The sequence below is a fragment of the Oncorhynchus nerka genome, linkage group LG19 (genome assembly GCF_034236695.1).
Source record: "Oncorhynchus nerka isolate Pitt River linkage group LG19, Oner_Uvic_2.0, whole genome shotgun sequence".
NCBI lineage: Eukaryota > Metazoa > Chordata > Actinopteri > Salmoniformes > Salmonidae > Oncorhynchus > Oncorhynchus nerka.
Genome location: NC_088414.1, coordinates 16,422,572 through 16,443,182, shown reverse-complemented (window position 1 = coordinate 16,443,182; position 20,611 = coordinate 16,422,572). Strand labels below are relative to the sequence as shown.

The following is a 20,611-nucleotide window of genomic DNA, read 5'->3' as shown; positions in this document are numbered from 1 at the left end:
TAGCCCATCTGTAAATAACCCATCCAACTTCCTCATCCCCATACTGTATTTATTTATTTATCTTGCTGCTTTGCACCCCAGTATCTCTACTTGCACATTCATCTTCTGCACATCTACCATTCCAGTGTTTAATTGCTATATTGTAATTACTTCGCCACCATGGCCTATTTATTGCCTTACCTCCCTAATCCTACCTCATTTGCACACACTGTATGTAGTATTTTCTACTGTAATATTTACTATATGTTTGTTTATTCCATGTGTAACTCTGTGTTGTTGTATGTGTCGAACTGCTTTGCTTTATCTTGGCCAGGTCGCAGTTGTAAATGAGAACTTGTTCTCAATTAACCTACCTGGTTAAATAAAGGAGAAATAAAATAAAAATGGAATCAGATTATTGTTTTAGATAACATCACCTTCTTACTTAAGTCATTTGTGCGACCCAAACTATAGAATTTAGTAGACACACTTACTGTATCCAAAGTGAGTTACAATCAGTGCATTCAATTTAGGGAGAGCCACATACCAAGAGATTCCAGTAAAAGCTTATTCAAATGAGCTGACCAAAAAAGACTAGTGGTCACTTTTTACTGACTGCAAAAGGCAGATTATCTCACTGACATCAATGATGGATAGCCATATATTATGGTTTTAGTAAGAGTCTATGCCTCAGTTATGCGTCACAATCATAAAGCATTATCAACAAACTATGAAGTCTCGTCAGGATTCTGAACCATCTTGCTGTCCCTGCAGCAGATGTCTGACATTCAGGGACCAATTTTATGACTGGGTGACCTAGTTTCTAGGGGTGACAACCATAGACTTGCCTACAAGGTCATTTCATTGGTGACAACAGTGCTTTTTCTCAGCATTTCTACAGCTCTTTTTAACAACAAAGGACTATGAATTGTAAAATAATAACAAAGACAGCTCTGATTAATGTTACACCTTTCGTTAATTTGGTGGTAATAGTACATAGAATGAAACGTTTTGTCACGGGGAAAAACAACGTTAAGACATATGGCCTATGGGGTATTGTTACTAGGTAGAACATGACAAAGAACGTTTTATTCTGATTGGCTCTATTGAATCGAGAATCCGCTCCGCTGTCTGTTTACTGCATCAGTCACCTATCAAATCAAACTGTCGGCGTTGCACTCACTGGACAGGAAAATACACATACGAGGTTACAAACTATAAAGAAACCATCATTTATTCGTTGAACATACCAAGCGGAACACCATGGCTTCAGGAGGAGAGTAAGTTGCCATCGCTATCTAATTTGCTTTTTTGAAGGACACAGTTAGCGTTATCAAGAAATAACGTTTGCTTTGTTAGCTAAAACCTAGGTAAATTGGCTAGATACTGCTGGCTAACTTTGTTGTTGCTAACGAACGTGCCCAACTAGCTAATATCGGTATGTGTTCTATGGACGTAGTAATATTTGAACACATGCAAATTCTACGTTTCCACATAGCTAGTTATCTAGTTAGCAGCTAGATTATGCCATGCCCATGTGTCAGTGCCGGCTAGTTAAACGCATAGCTAATTTCAGTTATAAATACCAGTTTGCCATCTCTGCATCTGTCAACCAGATTTAACTAACTACGTAGCTGGCAAAGCTGGTTAACTGACAGCGACGTAAATAGGAAGACTGCTTGTCATGTTGTAGCTAAAATTTGCTAAGTGATGCTTGTACCAGCAAAAGTTATAGTAGTCTGTTAAATTGAGCGAATGACTGACCACCTTCGCTCTCGTAGTTTTTCATGCTGTGTCATATGGGGGCATGTACCCAGAGTCCGGCAGATGCCGATATTGAGTCGTTTCATTTTACCGTCCAAACGCATTGCATGCAGCTGGCAATTACACTCCTATCACCGTGGACCTGTTTATACATAAAACATTCTCCATACAGGCAGCGAAGGCGTCTCCTTAGCTTTCCCCTTAACTATACAGTATTTATTAATGGTGGGAAAAATATGCATACTTCATTTATGAAACACCATTTTTCACCACCATGCTAGAGTGGCTAATACTACTTTCTGATGTTGAGCCCGTCAATCAGGAGGAAATCTATAATTTGCAGCCTCAATGGAGAACGTTTTAAGTATGTTCTGGTCTACGGGGATAACGTTAGGTGTGGATTGCCTGCTGCATACAATGCGTTTGGACTGTAAGATGAAACGACTCAATATCACCATCTGCTGGTCTTTGGGCTACTGAAGCTGATGCTAGCATTTAGCAAAACAGTAAACATTACATTATTACATTATTTCGTACAGTAAACATTACAAAGGGGATTACTCCCTTTCTTCCGAGTCTCGACCCTAGCTAGCTTCTTTCAAAAGGAATGCACATCTTATGTGTGCTACCTAATACCGCAGAACAGTGAGCCAGATGTTACACTGGATGTATAAATCTGGTTGGCATTTCCACTCACCACCAAATATGGTGCCGAGAGGAAGCCCAGTGGCCAGCAGTGGTAGAAAATGGATTTTAGCAGACATTCTGCACATTTTCTCATTGATGAAGCATTTGATCTCAATACAGTTTTCTGTTCCCAAAACTGCAATTTGTTACAAAGTGGACTAAGTTTGGTAGACCTTACCCTTTGCCAAAGTTTCAAAAAATGTAGTTGTTTAGGAGTGCAAGGACAAATTTGAATTATTGAACATGTGCACATTGGGCTCCCAAGTGGTGCAGCGGTCTAAGGCACTGCATCTCAGTGCTAGAGGCGTCAGAACAGACCCTGGTTCGATTCCAGGCCGTATCACAACTGGCCGTGGTTGGGAGTCCGATAGGGCGGCGCACAATTGGCCCAGCGTCTTTAGGGTTTGGCCAGGGTAGGCCGTCATTGTAAATAAGAATTTGTTCTTAACTGACTTGCCTAGTTAAATAAAAAACGTTTTTCTTCAGAGTAGGTGTTCTCTTATGGAAATATGCAAATACATGCTAGAACTCACCAATAGGATTCTGCCCACCTCCTTGCTTGTTCAATCAATTTTCTCCAAGTGGAAATGACAGGCTATCTTGGGTTAGTTTTAAAAAAATCTTTGCTAATTACTCTCCTCTCCTTTTAGCAAGCACGTTAACTCTGCTATCTATCTAAACGTGTGGCAGATGTCGTTTCAAAACCCACAAAAATACAATTGCTGCTCATTCTAGTAGCTAGTTTCACTACTGTATAATAAGAAACTAAAAGCAACTGCCCCATAATAGCTATTCTAAGTTTCTGTCTCTAGTCAGTAGGCACACATTTAACACACAGACCACTTTTAACCCAACGAGACGGTTGATTAAAATGATGGCACAATCAAAAACGCATCTTTTGACCAATGGGTAAAATGTTAATTGTTGGGTATTAGGGTCAAAATTAAACATTGGTTCTGGTGTTATACTTATTCCATGTATTTAATGTTGTATAGCAGCTTCTCAGAAACACAGACCACTTTATTTCATGAGGATAGGACTTACCATTGCTCAGATTCTTATTTTCATGTGATTGAAAAAGGTCGCAGACTGGTAAATAATTTTCGTTGGAAATCTTTTTTGTCCAATATCTAAAGATAGGGTGGTCATATTAGTATGACATATTCAGGGCTGATGTAGAACACAGGTGATTAGAATAAAAGCAGAATATGCTAATTATGCACTTAATATACAAATAATGCAGTACGGAATACATAATTACATTAAGCCCACTAATTTAAGGTAGGGTGGCCATATTAACAACTAAGATATATGGAATTGTTTTAAGAAGGTCCTACCAAGGATCAGTTTGCTATTTGCTTTAGAATTTTAAGACCCCTTGAAGTATCCCCCAAAATATATAAAAAAATAATTTGATATATTATTTGGGGCCTTATTGCTATTAGCCAATACAAACGCATTGAATAACAGATTCACTACATGGAACAACCGATAGTAAGTCCCCCCCCACAAAGTGTCTGTCCTATACTGAACAAAAATATAAATGCAGCATTTGAAGTGTTGGTTTCATGAGCTGAAATTGTCCATATGCAAGAAAAGCTTATTTCTCTCAAATGTTGTGCACAAATTTGTTTATATAGTGAGCATTTCTCCTTTGTCAAGATAATCCATTCACCTGACAGCTGTGGCATATCAAGAAGCTGATTAAACAGCATGATCATTACACAGGTGCATCTTGTGCTGGGGACAATAGAAGGCCACAATAAAATGTGCAGTTTTGTCACACAACAGAATGCCACAGATGTCAACTTTTGAGGGAGCATGCAATTGGCATGTTGACTGCAGGAATGTCCACCAGGGCTGTTGCCAGAGAATTTTTTTTCTCTACCATAAGCCACCTTCAACATAATTTTAGAGAATTTGGTAGTATGTCCAACCAGCCTCACAACTGCAGACCACGTGTAACCATGCCAACCCAGGACCTTCACAGCCAGCTTCTTTACCTGCGGGATGGTCTGAGAAGAGCCAACCAGACAGCTGATGAAACTGTGGGTTTGCACAACCGAAGAATTTCTGCACAAACTGTCAGAAACCTTCTCAGAGAAGCTTGTCTGCGTGCTCGTCGTCCTCACTGGAGCTCGGCGTTGTAACCAACTTCAGTGGGCAAATACACACCTTAGATGGCCACTGGCATGCTGGAGAAGTGTGCACTTCATGGATGAATCCCGGTTTCAACTGTACCGGGCAGATGGCAGACTGTGTGTATTAGAGGTCTTTTTGGACACCGATTTGGCCGATTATAAAAATAAAACGTTTTTATTTTAAAATGTTTTACACCTTTATAAAGCAAATCAGTTAAGAACACATTCTTATTTTCAATGACGGCCTAGGAACGGTGGGTTAACTGCCTTGTTCAGGGGCAGAACGACAGATTTTTACCTTGTCAGCTTGGGGATTCAATCTTGCAACCTTACAGTTAACTAGTCCAACGCTCTAACCACCTGCCTCTCATTGCACTCCACGAGGAGCCTGCCTGTTACGTGAATGCAGTAAGAAGCCAAGGTAAGTTGCTAGCTAGCATTAAACTTATAAAAACAATCAATCAATCATAATCACTTAGTAACTAGACATGGTTGATGATATTACTAGTTTATCTAGCGTGTCCTGCATTGCATATAATCGGTGCGCATTCGCGAAAAAGGACTGTCGGTGCTCCAACGTGTACCTAACCATAAACATCAATGCCTTTCTTAAAATCAATACACAAGTATATATTTTTAAACCTGCATATTTAGTCAATATTGCCTGCTAACATGAATTTCTTTTAACTAGGTAAATTGTGTCACTTCTCTTGCAGTAGTTTGGGCCGCCTGGCTCGTTGCGAACTGTGAAGACTATTTCTTCCTAACAAAGACAGCCAACTTTGCCAAACGGGGGATGATTTAACAAAAGCGCATTTGCGAAAAAAGCACAATCGTATCACGACCATCACGACCATAAACACCAATTCCTTTCTTAAAATCAATACACAGAAGTATATATATTTTAAAGCTGCATATTTAGCTAAAAGAAATCCAGGTTAGCAGGCAATATTAACCAGGTGAAATTGTGTCACTTCTCTTGCGTTTATTGCACGCAGAGTCAGGGTATATGCAACAGTTTGGGTCGCCTGGCTCATTGCGAACTAATTTGCCAGAATGTTATGTAATTATGACATTACATTGAAGGTTGTACAATGTAACAGCAATATTTAGACTTAGGGATGCTACCCGTTAGATAAAATACGGAACGGTTCCATATTTCACTGAAATAATAAATGTTTTGTTTTCGAAATGATAATTCCCGGATTCGACCATATTAATGACCAAAGGTCTATGATTTGATAGAGCTGTCTGACTGAGCGATGGTAGGCACCAGCAGGCTCGTAAGCATTCATTCAAACAGTACTTTCGTGTGTTTTGCCAGCAGCTCGTCGCTGTGCTTCCAGCATTGAGCTGTTTATGACTTCAAGCCTATCAACTCCCGAGATTAGGCTTATGTAACCGATGTGAAATGGCTAGCTAATAGCGTTTCAAACGTCACTCGCTCTGAGACTTGGAGTGGTTGTTCCCCTTGCTCTACAAGGGCCGCGGCTTTTGTGGAGCGATGGGTAACGCTGCTTCGAGGGTGGCTGTTGTCGATGTGTTCCTGGTTCAAGCCCAGGTAGGGGCGAGGAGAGGGACGGAAGCTATACTGTTACACTGGCAATACTAAAGTGCCTATAAGAACATCCAATAGTCAAAGGTATATGAAATACAAATGGTATAGAGAGAAATAGTCCTATAAACACTATATTAACTACAACCTAAAACCTCTTACCTTGGAATATTAAATTCTCATGTTAAAATGAACCACCAGCTTTCATATGTTCTGAGCAAGGAACTTAAACGTTAGCTTTTTTACATGGCACATATTGCACTTTTACTTTCTTCTCCAACACTTTGTTTTTGCATTATTTAAACCAAATTGAACATGTTTCATTATATATTTGAGGCTAAGTAGATTTTTGTTGATGTATTAAGTTAAAATAAGTGTTCATTCAGTATTGTTGTAATTGTCATTATTACAAATACATTTTTCTTTTTAAATCGGTCGATGAATCTGTATCGGCTTTTTTTTGGCCCTCCAATAATCGGTATCGGCATTGAAAAACCATAATCGGTCGACCTCTAGTGTGTATGGCGTTGTGTGGGCTTAGTGGAGAGACTATGCGAAGGATATCTGTCGCGCTGCATGAGGCAAAAGGTAATCACACCAGATGCTGCCTTTTTTTAAAATCCACGCCCCTGTCTTTTTTTTAAGGTGTCTGTGAACAACTGATACATATCTGTTTTCCCAGTCATGTGAAATCCATAGACTAGGGCCATATGAATTTATTTCAATTGACTGATTTCCTTATATGAACTGTAACTCAGTCAAATATTTGAAATTGTTGCATTTATATTTTTGTTCAGTGTATATCTGTCGCACTTCCACATCTGCCGTGAAAGAACTAGAGCAGTCTTTGTCAGTTTGGCCTTCAAACTATTATGACCCCTCTATGGAAAGACGAAACTCTCGTGAACACACTGGTGTTCTCCGTTTTGCTTTACAACCCCCACAAGCATCTTGGATCTCGTCTGAAGTTGGTACAGCCGATCTGCCAACTTCTGTCTGTAGCATCAGAACAGTTTGGGCTACACACTAATGCGACTCTCACGAACATGTTTTGCTCACAAGACTTGTCATAAGGTCCACGAGTACAGGTCAAAAAATAAATGGAACTACTGTATATATGGAGACTGTTTAGTGCCAAAAATAAGGGGTTAAAAAAATATAAACTTTCCTGATCTTTCTTATATCTATAAGTCCAGAATCCAGTTGCAGAGGGAGATGTTCAGTCCTGGGGTCCTTAGCTTGATGAACTTGGAGAGAACTATGGTTTGAATGCTGAGGTGTAGTCAATGAAGAGCATTCTCACGTTGGTGTTCCTTTTGTCCGAGTGGGAAAGGGCAGCGTGGAGTGCAATAGAGATTGCATCCTCCCTGGATCTGTTGGGGCGGTATGTGAATTAGTGGGTCCAGGGTGTATGGAATGATGGTGTTGATGTGAGCCATGACCAGTCTTTCAAGGTGATTCATGGCTATAGAGTGCTACGAGTCCGTCATCTAGACAGGTTACCTAGGCGTACTTGGGCACAGTGACTGTGGTGGTCTGCTTGAAACATGTAGGTATTGCAGACTTGGTCAGAGAGTGGTTGAAAATGTCAGTGAAGACACTTGCCAGCTGGTCAGTGCATGCTCGGAGTACGCGTCCTGTTAATCTGTCTGGCCCACGACCTTGTTAATGTTAACCTCGGCTACGGAGAGTGTTATCACACAGTTGTCCAGAACAGCTGGAGCTCTCACGTAGGTTTGCACATTTTGGGGAATATTCAGAGGTGGAAACTTTCTGTGGGAATTAACTGAAATATTATGCAAATTAATATTATTACCTTTTAAAAGATGTTTTTTGCATTGGATATATTTACCATATCATATGGAGACAGAAACCTAAACCTTTCTACTTATCATAAGTAGACATAATTGCAAATGATTAAATCCTTCCAATAGAAATAAAAAAAACAATTTAGTTACGAATTGAACTTTAATTAAATGAGTTGACTTCACATGGGATGGTTTCACTGAACAACAAAATAAAGGGAATATTGAATGATCCTCAATGATCCATCACATCTCCCCAAAAAATGTTTTCAACATACATCTGTAAAATGAAGCTTTAGTTGTCTTCCTCTCAGGGTTCCATGTCTTCTCCCTGGACCTCCTCAATGTCCACCCCTTGAACATCAGACTCTGAGGCTTCATCTTCACTGTCACTTTCCAACCTTGTTGAGGATGGCTCGTTGTCAGGCTCAAAAAGCGTAAAATTCGCCCGGATGGCCACCAATTCTTCAACCCTTGTATTGGTCAGCCTGTTGCATGCTCTGGTGTGTGTGTTCCCAAACAAGGACCAGTTGCGCTCTGAGGCAGCTAATGTTGGTGGGATTTGGAGGATTACGGAGGCAACAGGGGAAAGAGCCTTCAATGCACAAAGTCCCTTCCACCAGGTGGCTGTTGAGATGTGTTGGTACGACTGCCATATTGCATCTCCATCCCAAAGCCCTTCCTTGGAAGTGTACTTCGCCAGACTGCCAAGAACCTTGCCCTCATCCAGGCCAAGGTGGCGAAACACGGTAGTGATGACACTAGACCTTGTTGATCTCTGGACCAGACAGGATGCTCTTGCCAGCATACCTGGGGTCCAACATGTATGCTGCGGCGTGTGTGGTCTTCAGGCAGAAGTCTTCATGTTTTTCATGTTTTTCCTCTGCTTGGAGTGACAGTGAAGTGGGCAGGGCAGTATGGATTTCTTCTCTTACATCTGTAAGCAGTCTGAACATCAGACAGGATGGCATTGTCTCCCTCAATCAGTGGCAATGGCTACTGCTATAGGTGTAAGGAGTTTCTGGCTGCTTACCACTCTCTCCCAAAATACATAATCCAGGAGGATCCTCTTGATGGGGCTGTCCATATTGGCAGACTGAAATGGCCATTTCTTGGAGAGACTCCTTCCCCTCCAGGAGACTGTCAAACATGATGACAACACCACCCCAACGGGTGTTGCTGGACAGCTTCAATGTGGTACTCTTATTCTTCTCACTTTGCTTGGTGAGGTAGATTGCTGCTATAATTTGATGCCCCTCACATACAGTTGAAGTCAGAAGTTTACATACACCTTAACCAAATACATTTAAACTCTGTTTATCACAATTCCTGATATTTAATCCTAGTACAAATTCACTGTCTTAGGTCAGTTAGGATCACCACTTTATTTTAAGAATGTGAAATGTCAGAATAATAGTAGAGTGATTTTATTTAAGCTTTTATTTCTTTAATCACATTCCCAGTGGGTCAGAAGTTTACATACACTCAATTAGCATTAGTTAGCATTGCCTTTAAATTGCTTAACCTGGGTCAAACGCTTCAGGTAGCCTTCCACAAGCTTCCCACAATAAGTTGGGTGAATTTTGTCCCATTCCTCCTGACAGAGCTGATGTAACTGAGTCAGGTTTGTAGGCCTCCTTGCTCACACCCGCTTTTTCAGTTCTGCCCACAATCTATTGGATTGAGGTCAGGGCTTTGTGATGGTCACTCCAATACCTTGACTTTGTTGTCCTGAAGCCATTTTGCCACAACTTTGGAAGTATGCTTGGGGTCATTTTCCATTTGGAAGACCCATTTGCGACCAAGCTTTAACTTCCTGACTGATGTCTTGAGATGTTGCTTCAATAAATCCACATAATTTTCCTACCTCATAATGCCATCTATTTTGTGAACTGCTCCAGTCCCTCCTGCAGCAAAGCACCCCCACAACATGATGCTGCCACCCCCGTGCTTCACGGTTTGGATGGGGTTCTTCAGCTTGCAAGCATCCCCCTTTTTCCTCCAAACATAATGATGGTCCTTATGGCCAAACGGTTCTATTTTTGTTTCATCAGAACAGAGGACATTTCTCCAAAAAGTGTGTAAACAATTGTTCGAAAAATTACTTGTGTCATGCACAAAGTAGATGTCCTAACCGACTTGCCAAAACTATAGTTTGTTAACCCCTCTGGGATATTCGGGACACAAGCGTCCCACCTCGACAACAGCCAAGGAAATTGCAGGGTGCCAAATTCAACATAACAGAAATCCCATAATTAAAATTCCTCAAACATTCAAGTATTTTACACCATTTTAAAGATAAACTTGTTGTAAATCTATCCACAGTGTCCGATTTCAAAAAGGCTTTATGACGAAAGCACACCAAAAGATAATGTTAGGTCAGTACCTAGTCACAGAAAAACACAACCATTTTTCCAGCCAAAGAGAAGAGTCACAAAAAGCACAAACGGAGAGAAAATTAACACCTTTTCTTTGATCTTCATCAGATGACACTCATAGGACTTCATGTTACACAATACATGTATGTTTTGTTCGATAAAGTTCATATTTATATCAAAAAATCTGTTTACATTGGCGCGTTATTTTCAGTAGTTCCAAAATATCCGGTGATTTTGCAGAGAGCCACATCAAATTTACAGAAATACTCATAATAAACATTGCTAAAAGATACAAGTGTTATGCATGGAATTTTAGATCCACTTCTCCTTAAAGCAACCGCTGTGTCAGATTTAAAAAAAGCTGTACCGAAAAAGCACACCATGCAATAATCTGAGTACAGCACTCCGACAACAAAACAAGCCATACAGATATCCGCCATGTTGTGGAGTCAACAGAAGTCAGAAATGGCATTATAAATATTCACTTACCTTTGATCTTCATCACAATGCACCCCCAGGAATCCCAGTTCCACAATAAATGTTTGATAAAGTCCATAATTTATGTCCAAATAACTCCTTTTTGTTTGTGCGTTTAGTACCCAATCCAAACTCACGACATGCGGGTAAATCCAGGCGAAAGTTCAGACGAAAAGTCATATTACAGTTCGTAGAAACATGTCAAACGAACTATAGAATCAATCTTTAGGATGTTTTTAACATAAATCTTCAATAATGTTTCAACCGGAGAATTCCTTTGTTTGCAGAAATGCGATGGAACGCAGCTAACTCTCACGTGAGCGCGCATGATCAGCTCATGGCACTCTGCCAGACTCGTGACTCAATCAGCTCTCATTCCCCCCTCCTTCACAGTAGAAGCATCAAACAAGGTTCTAAAGACTGACTTCTAGTGAGAGCTCCCTAGACACTGTATATTCGATAGGCAATGACCTGCTTTCTCTATGATTTGCTTGACCTTCACTTGAACTCTGCATCTAGCAAATTTGTAGATAAAGCATGTCTGGTTGGAGGGGTGTATGCTGGGCGAGGAACATTCAGAAATCTCTTCCAATACACATTGCCTGTGAGCATCAGAGGTGAACCAGTTGCATACACAGCTCGAGCAAGACATTCATCAGCATTTCTCTGACTATGTTCCTTCATTGAGTCATAAAGACTTCTGATTCTAGGAGGACCAGGAGCTGTTGCTATCAATAAGGTGTCTGATTCATCATTTTCACCCTTTTTGTCAGGTTGCTTGTTGTGAGCGCTGAGGGAACTCTATGGACATGGCCAGATTATTCTGCATCTTTGTTGCATTCTCCACATGATTTGGCACAGTATTTGCAAATGTACACAGCTTTTCCTTCTACATTAGCTGCAGCGAAATGTCTCCACACATCAGATAGTGCCCGTGGCATTTTCCTGTAAAGATTAGAAAAAAATGAGTAAAAGAAACAAAATACAATTTCTTGTACAGATAAATAGTTAAGCAGTTAGATTAAACACCTTCTTTGTAAGATTTTTATTTTACCTTTATTTAACTAGGCAAGTCAGTTAAGAACAAATTCTTATTTTCAATGACGGCCTAGGAACAGTGGGTTAACTGCCTGTTCAGGGGCAGAACGACAGATTTGTACCTTGTCAGCTCTGGGATTTGAACTTGCAACCTTTCGGTTACTAGTCCAACACTCTAACCACTAGGCTACCCTGCCGCCCCATGTTTTAATATTAAACATGTGGAAACAGGTGAATTAACACTCCTCAGTTAGCAGCAAGCTAAAACCCACATGGTAGCAAAAACTAACTAGCAAAAATTGTTAACAAGTTAGAAATGATTTAATCACACTTTGCTGTAGGCTACTATTTGCTAGTTAACAAAAAATCATGTATGTCACAAAATATATTCACCCCACCCAGTATTGTAATTAAAACTTATCAGAAAGCATGTATTACTTGGTTTTGGCAGTGTAGTAGTGTGGGCTCAATAGCATCTCATTAGTGTGCAAGATCTCGAGAATCAGCTGTGATGGCAGAATGCACTGTGCATGCAGAGGGTTGCAATTTCATTGAATTGGGGATAGTTTAACCAAAATATGCCACGACCTCAAATTGCCTTGTGTATCCCACAAAAAAGGTTCAATGTTGTAAGCTAACTTTTTTTTTTTTGATAAATTTAAGAAAAATGCACCAAATTCCAGAGCACATCTTCATGGAATATTTCTGGAAATTTACCGGAAAGTTTCCAACCCTTTGCAACCCTACTCTCAAGCATGGTTCAGTGGTGCTGCTTGAAGTGAGCATAAAAGGCATTTATCATCTGGTAGGTGTGCGTCACTGGGAAGCTCGCGGCTGGATTTTCCTTTTGTAATCCGAGATCATTTGCAAGCCTTGACACATCTGACGAGCATCAGAGCCAGTGTAGTAGTGTTCGATCTTAGTCCTGTATCGATGCTTTGCCTGTTTGTTGGATCGTCGGAGGGCGTAGCTGGATTTCTTATTATTGTCTTCTCCTTAAAAGCGGCAGCTCTAGCCTTTAGCTCAGTGCGAGTGTTACTTGTATTCCATTGCTTCTGGTTGGAATATGTATGATGGTCGCTATGGGGACGACGTCATTGATACACTTATTAATGAAGCCGGTGACTGATGTGGTGTACTCCTCAATGACATTGATATTGGATGATTCCCAAAACATATTCCAGTCTGTGCTACCATTGAATCTTACTACACTGGCTCCGATGCTCATCGGATGTGGCAGGGCTTGCAAACTGTTACAGACTACAAAGGGAAGCACAGCCAAGGGCTGCCCAGTGACACGATCCTACCAGACGAGCTAAACAACTTCTATGCTCACTTCTTGGCAAGTAACACTGAAACATGCATGAGAGCATCAGCTGTTCCAGACAACTGTGTGATCACGCTTTTAGTAGTCAATGTGAGTAAGACCTTTTAAACAGGTCAACATTCACAAGGCCGCTGGGCCAGACGGATTACCAGGACATGTACTGCGGCACGCGCTGACCAACTGACAAGTCTCTTCACTGACTTTTTCAACCTCTCTCTGTCCGAGTCTGTAATGTTTTAAGCAGAAAACCATAGTCTCTGTGCCCAAGAACACTAAGGTAACCTGCCTAAATGACTACCGACCGGTAGCCCTCATGTCTGTAGCCATGAAATGTTTTGAAAAGCTGGTCATGGCTCACATCACCATTATCCCAGAAACCCTAGACCCACTCCAATTTGCATACTGCACCAACAGATCCACAGATGACGCAATCTCTATTGCACTCCACACTGCCCTTTCCCACCTGAACAAAAGGAACACCTATGTGAGAATGCTATTCATTGACTACAGCTTAGTGTTCAACACCATAGCTTAGTGATGAGCTTTGAAGGCACTAAGGACCCTGGCACTAAACACCTCCCTCTGCAACTGGATCCTAGACTTCATGATGGTCCATCCCCAGGTGGTAAGGGTAGGTAACAACTAGAGGTCTACCGATTAATCGGAATGGCCGATTTTTAATTAGGGCCGATTTCAAGTTTTCATAACAATCGGAAATCGGCACCCTCAGGGGTGCATGCTCAGTCCCCTGCTGTACTCTCCTTCACTCATTACTGCACGGCCAGGCACAACTCCAACACCATCATTAAGTTTGCCGATGACACAACAGTGGTAGTCCTGATCACGAGAACGACGAGACAGCCTACAGGGAGGAGGTCAGAGACCTGACCGTGTGGTGCAAGGACAACAACCTCCCCCTCAATGTGATCAAGACAAAGGAGATGATTGTGAACTACAGGAAAAGGAGGACCGAGCATGCCCCCATTATCATCAACGGGGCTATAATGGAGCAGGTTGAGAGCTATAATGGAGCAGGTTGAGAGCCAAGTTCCTTGGTGTCCACATCACCATCAAACTAACATGGTCCAAGCACACCAAGACAGTCGTGAAGAGGGCACGACAAAACCTATTCCCCCTCAGGAAACTGAAAAGATTTGGCATGGGTCCTAGGATCCTCAAAAGGTTTTACAGCTGAACCATCGAGAGCATCCTGATGGGTTGCATCACTGCATGGTATGGCAACTGCTCGGCCTCCGACCGCCATACACTACAGAGGGTAGTGCATACGGCCCAGTACATCACTGGGGCCAAGCTTCCTGTCATCCAGGACCTCTATACCAGGCAGTGTCAGAGGAAGATCTTAAAAATGGTAAGGGAACACCCCCCTGAAATGGACAAAAATTTATGGGAAATCATTGGCACTGGACAAAACATATACACGGTGTCCAATACCACTCAATTCGGCGTCGTTTCGTGTAAAGTTGATTGCAAATGCCATATGGCAAATGCCAGTTGTAACACTTTAAAAATTCAACAGGTGGCGAGTGCGCTCCACTGTGGTTTTTTCATATTGCAAATGCAACAGAAGTCAACATCCAAAAGCAAAATTTTGAAAAAGTGAAAAAAAAAATCCACTTTTTTTTTTGTCAATTACACATGTGTAAGAACTGTATGAAAATACTTTTGTCCCATTTTTATTTTCATATTTAAAAAAAAAAATGTTTTACTTGCGCATAAGGCATATGTTTTATCCATTTTCAATATGATTTCATAGGAAGTCAAAAGTCACTATTTTTTGGGCCAAATGCCATAAGAAATTTGACATGCTCAAAAATACTGCAGAAATGCAAAATTGACTGGCCTGATTGAACTCGGGATGGCCGGGCAGTGATAGTTGTTCCTTTCCATCACTCGTTGTGTTGATTTCATCATGTCCATTTGGTGATGTTTTTTTCACTATAGAATCATATTGCAAATGGACGTGCATTTGTCATGCTATAAAAATCCTGCAGGAATGCGAAATTGACTGGCCTGATGAACTCGGGATGGCTGGGAAGTGATTCTGGTTCCTCTCCATCGCTCGTTAGGGTTGATTTCAGAATGTCACTTTGGTGATGGTACCTCACTGTTTTAACATATTGCAAATGGACAAGAATCACCAGCAAGTCACCGTCCATCAGTCAATTAGATATCATTCTGACACCAAACTGACACCAAACCCACTTTTTCCAACTCGTTTAGTAGCCAACGATCACATACTTCAGAGCTGGCCCAAAATTCACAACGCCTTCTGTTCAAACCATAAAATAAACGTAAACACGTAGTTACGTTCTAGCTGCGGGTCCAGTTCTGATGTTCTGTGTAGGCCTAGTTGAGGCGACCCCCCCGAATCCCAAGTTTCGTCTCGATAGGTCAATTGGTGCCCGAGCAAGACCCTAATTGGTGCTAAAATCCACTTTGTTCAATGCCTTGCTACGGGGTCCTTGAATGAGCAATCGGACAGAAACGTTGGGGTCCGTCTATATGGGCCAAGGCGGTCGTAATGCACCTAGTCTTGCGACTCTGGGACATTTCTAAATGTCGTCATTTTCGTGATGCAAAAATGAATTGAAGTTATTGCAAATGTACGAGGCTGTTTCTCGGTCAGAGAACCTTCTAGAGCCACGTAACTCACCACGCACTATCGACCTGAGGTATAGAACCGGTTTCTAAAGTTTCTGAACTCTAGGTCTGACGGTTCTTTAAAAGTTCCAACAAGGTTAACTAATGCAGGCAGTGTATGTCTCTATGCACCCCAATGTGTCCCTCCTTCCAAGCTGTGTGTGTGTGATTTAGTTTTCCTTTGAACTTTTATGGGAAAAATGACTGATTTACAGTTCATGGGGTTTGCCTAATCACACATATGAAGTTTTGGACAAATCTGACTTTTTTAATCCTTCGAAACAGCCCCTGTGATACCAATTATGGCACTTCCGGTTTGCACAGGAAGCTATAAGTCAACACATATCCTCATTGGGGTATGCTTTTACAGAATCCTGAGTTTTAAGTCTTTACCATAGAAACGGACTGATTTACTCAGGGTTGAATGCACTATTTCTATCAAACTGCAGGTAGGGTATGGATATACATTTTTAGGGTGATTTTAACCACTTCCGGTTGGTCCAGGAAGCTTAGAATCGACACAAGTAGACCTCATAGTGTCCTGATGGACTGTCATCGAAGACAGGTTCATACGGCATTCATAACCCACATAGGCTTCAGGTTGAATTTAGGGGTGCAGGCAATGTATTCCTATGGGGAGAGATGTCATTGTAATCTATGAGATAAAAAAAAAACTGATTTACTGTTAAGGGTTAATGCCACACGGTCAAGGTTAGGCTTGCACGGATCGGGAGTACCTCATGAACGTACCTGAGGTCGAATTGTGCTTCTCACCCTAACGGTTCTCTCACTGTCACCCAAAAGCAAATGACATTTAGGGCCAGGCTTCATTTTGGGCCTTCTCTTTTTCAAGAACGCTGCACTCAGAGCGAGCTACGGTCAAGCGGGGTACGGTCAAGCGGGGCGTCTCGTTGAACGCTGCACAGTCTGGAGACTATGGTGATGCCATTTTTTGTGTTGATTTCAGAATGCCATTTTGGTGATGGTCCCTCTCCGTTTAAACATGTTGCAAATGTACAAAAGTCAACTAGCAAGTCAGTGTCCATCAGTCAATTAGATGTCATTCTGATACCAATTGACACCAAACCCATTTTTTCCAACTCATTTAGAAGCCAACTATCACATATGTCAGAGGAGGCCCATAATTCACAGCGCATTCAGTTTAAAACATAATAAAATGGGGGATCACGTGACCCTTGAACGAGATGGCCGCATGAACTAAGAGCTCCGCACAAGTAGTTTCCAATTCCTAATCTTACCTCCACTCCAAGTTCAAACTCATTTAGCTTTAGTAAGAAAAAGTCATGGCGGCTACAAAAGGCGACACTACAGGTGACATTTTTACCCGGACTCGAGTATTAGCGAAGGAAAAAGCCTCCAAGAAGAAGCTAGCTTCAGAAAAAACTAGCGCCATTAAGCCAGGAGCAAGAGAACCCGCTCCCCCCCGAGGCACAACGAATGCCAACCTCTCACTCTGTCGAAGACATCCTTTCTGAGTTGAGATCCCAACGTACAGAACTAAACACTAAATTAGATGCCATTAACTCTCATCTCCGTGCGATAGGGGGCAAGGTGACAATCCTGGAAAACGCTTTGCCTGACATCAACAACAAGATGTCCAGGCGCCCCGCGTTTATGGTTGAGGCAGAGGGGCGAATCCTATCCATGGAAAACTTATTGACAGATGCCATGGAAACAATAGCATATGCTAAAAAGAAAATCGAGCATCTGGAAGAGAAAACAGAGGACCTGGAAAACAGGGGGCGAAGGAATAATTGTGTTCTATTCAATCTGGGCGAAAAAAGAAGAGGGAAACATGCCACTGATCCGCTACCTGCAAGACAAACTTCCCGAGTGGCTCCACCTGTCCACCGACAGGCCCATAGAACTCGAGAGAGCTCACCGAGCACTGAGGCCCCCACCAGCAGCCAGACAACCACCGCGCCCAATCACCATACGTTTCCTGAGATTCACCGACAAGGAACGAGTCCTACAGGCGGCGAAAAACAACACCATCACAGTGGGAAACGCCAAACTCTCTTTACACCAGGACCTGTCAGCTGGAATACGCCGAAAGCGCCGAGAATTTGACGAAGTGAAGAAATACTCCATTGACCGAGGCATCTTCAGGGGATTCAAATACCCAAACGAGCTCAGGATTCTTCACCAAGGAGCCTTGCGACACTTCAAATCTCTCAAAGAGGCAAAACATTTTTTGAAAGACAATCCTGGCCAATGAGAGACAGACCAATGACTAAATGCGATTAATGCCATTACTAAAGGAGGTCAGACGACAAAGCTCGATATCCAGAGACCCACCCCCTATATGTCATTATAGCCATCCAATTTATATTTATTTTCCTTTAACTGAGAGGAATGTGCTGTATAGCCTAACCTAGGCCTACTAGTGTTTCAGCCTACTTTTATTTCCCTGTTTTTTTGGGGGTTCCCTATGTCCCTTGGGGGAGGTATATGTCGGCTGGGCTATTGATTTTATTTTTCTCCCCTCTTTTACTGTGGTCTGGACGAGGGCAACTGTGTAATTTACTCAATGCGGGTGGAGAGGATGAGGCATTTCTTTGGTGGGGAGAGGGAGACGTTGTGCGTTGCTAACTGTTCCCGGTTTTTGTTTTATTCGGAACACAGAATTGAGACTGAGCGTGGGGGTAATAGATCCAACGGGATGTGTCGAACTCGGCTGGGGTGTTCAGAGATTATTATTTTATGTACACCATTTATTTTCCTTTTATGTGAACGCAGCTGTAATTACTATCCACTTTTACCCAGCGATGACTTGCACTAAAGTTCGATTACTGCTCGATGACGATGACTAGTACCTTAAATCTATTGACATGGAACTGCCATGGTCTAGGGCATGCAATAAAACGAAAAAATATACTATGTGCTCTAAAAAAGGAAAAAGCAGACATCACGCTATTACAAGAGACACACCTCTGTGATGCTGAACATGCCAAACTCCGCAGAGCTTGGGTGGGACAGGTGTATTTCTCATCTTTCAAATCAAACAGTAGAGGCACAGCCATACTTATCCATAAAAATGTTCCATTCATAATTGACAAAAACATATCTGATCCGGAGGGAAGATTTATTTTGATAACTGGGTCACTATATGGTCAACCAATTACTATATTAAACATATACGCCCCTAACACAGATACTCCTGCCTTCATGTCAAAAATTATAACCCTGTTCAATGAGCATTGTGTCTCCTTTGGCGTGGTGGCCGGAGATTTTAATTGTACCCTTAACCCAACCCTAGACAAATCATCTCAAGTCCCCACCACAAATCCTAGATCTGCAAAGATGTTGAACTCTCTTACTAAAGAGATGGGACTGATAGATATCTGGAGAGAGACTAATAGCTCATCTATGGACTATACATACTACTCTAATGTCCATAACACCTACTCCCGTATAGATTACATTTTTATCCCAAAGAGTTTCATAAATTCAGCCACTTGTACAATCGGACCCATAGCACTTTCAGATCACGCCTTTGTCCACCTCCACTTTGACCTCTGCAAAAACATCCCGAGGTCAAAGAGCTGGAAATTCAACACCTCCATGCTTTCAAATGACGTGTTCCATACATTGGTAACTACATGGATAGACAACTACACACAAGACAATAAAGATTCTCCTGTTTCTCCGGCCACAATGTGGGACGCTGCTAAAGCCACACGAAGAGGTCATCTAATTGCATATGCTTCCTCTAAGAAAAAAGCAATGGAAGCACACAGGCTAGATCTTGAGAGGGAGCTGGAATGCTGTGAAAAAATACATAAACAATCCCTAGACAGCACCTCCTGGAGTCATCTTAAAGCAGCCAAAGCCAAACTGAATTTGGACTACACTCGGGAGATTAAAAAAAGTTTAAAAGTTTTCTTTACTAAACAGAAATACCATGAGTATAGCAATAGGCCCAGTAGATTGCTTGCTTACCAATTAAAAAAGGAGCAGTCAGAGCATACAATCATGGCTATCCGAACAGCAGAGGACGAGGTCACATATGACCCAAAAAGATCAATTTAACTTTTCATGATTTTTACTGCAAACTATATACCTCTGAGAGAAAATACACGGAGGCAGAACTCCACTCTTTCCTAGAGGGAATCTCGCTACCTAAACTATCAGAGACCGACCAAGAAGATCTCAACTCCCCCTTCACTCCTGAGGAGATCCTGGAGGCAATTACCTCCATGCCACCTAATAAGTCCCCAGGCCCAGATGGATTCCCCAGAGTTCTACAAAGCTTTTTGGCCCCAGCTCAGCCCTATCTTCATGCCAATGCTGGAGGATTTTTGCGAAAAAAGAAAAAGAGAAAAAAGTTCTCCCAGACTCAATGCACACAGCTCGCATTACAGTGTTGCTAAAAAAGGACAAGGACCCCCTATCCTGCTCGTCCTTCCGGCCCATAAGCTTGTTGGATTTCGACTATAAAATAATTACCAAATTGCTCGCCAAAAGACTAAACACTCTTCTTCCCAAAATAATCAAAGCGGACCAAACTGGATTTATTAGAGACAGATACTCTTCTGATAACATTCGCCGTCTTTTTGATATTATTGATCAAGTAAACGCACAGAAGACCCCTGTCCTGCTGGCTTCACTGGATGCTGAGAAGGCGTTTGACAGGATGGAGTGGAGCTTTCTGTTTTCAGTCTTAGAAAAGTTCAATATGGGCCCAAATTTTATTAAATGGATCAAATCACTATACTCTCATCCAAATGCCATGGTGACTACTAATGGACTGAACTCTGACAGATTCCCTCTGGAAC

The 20,611-nt window shown here is 41.8% G+C and overlaps 1 protein-coding gene across 1 annotated transcript in view; it reads left to right on the top strand.

Moving 5' to 3' along the window:
* The first annotated feature begins 1,118 nt into the window (after positions 1-1,118).
* LOC115101111 (transitional endoplasmic reticulum ATPase-like) overlaps positions 1,119-20,611 on the top strand; it is a 68,206-nt gene continuing 48,713 nt past the window's right edge. The window contains exon 1 of the mRNA XM_029620321.2: positions 1,119-1,259. Within this exon, the coding sequence (XP_029476181.1) occupies positions 1,243-1,259 (17 nt within the window). The 5' untranslated portion in view covers positions 1,119-1,242. The remainder of the gene's footprint in view (positions 1,260-20,611) is intronic.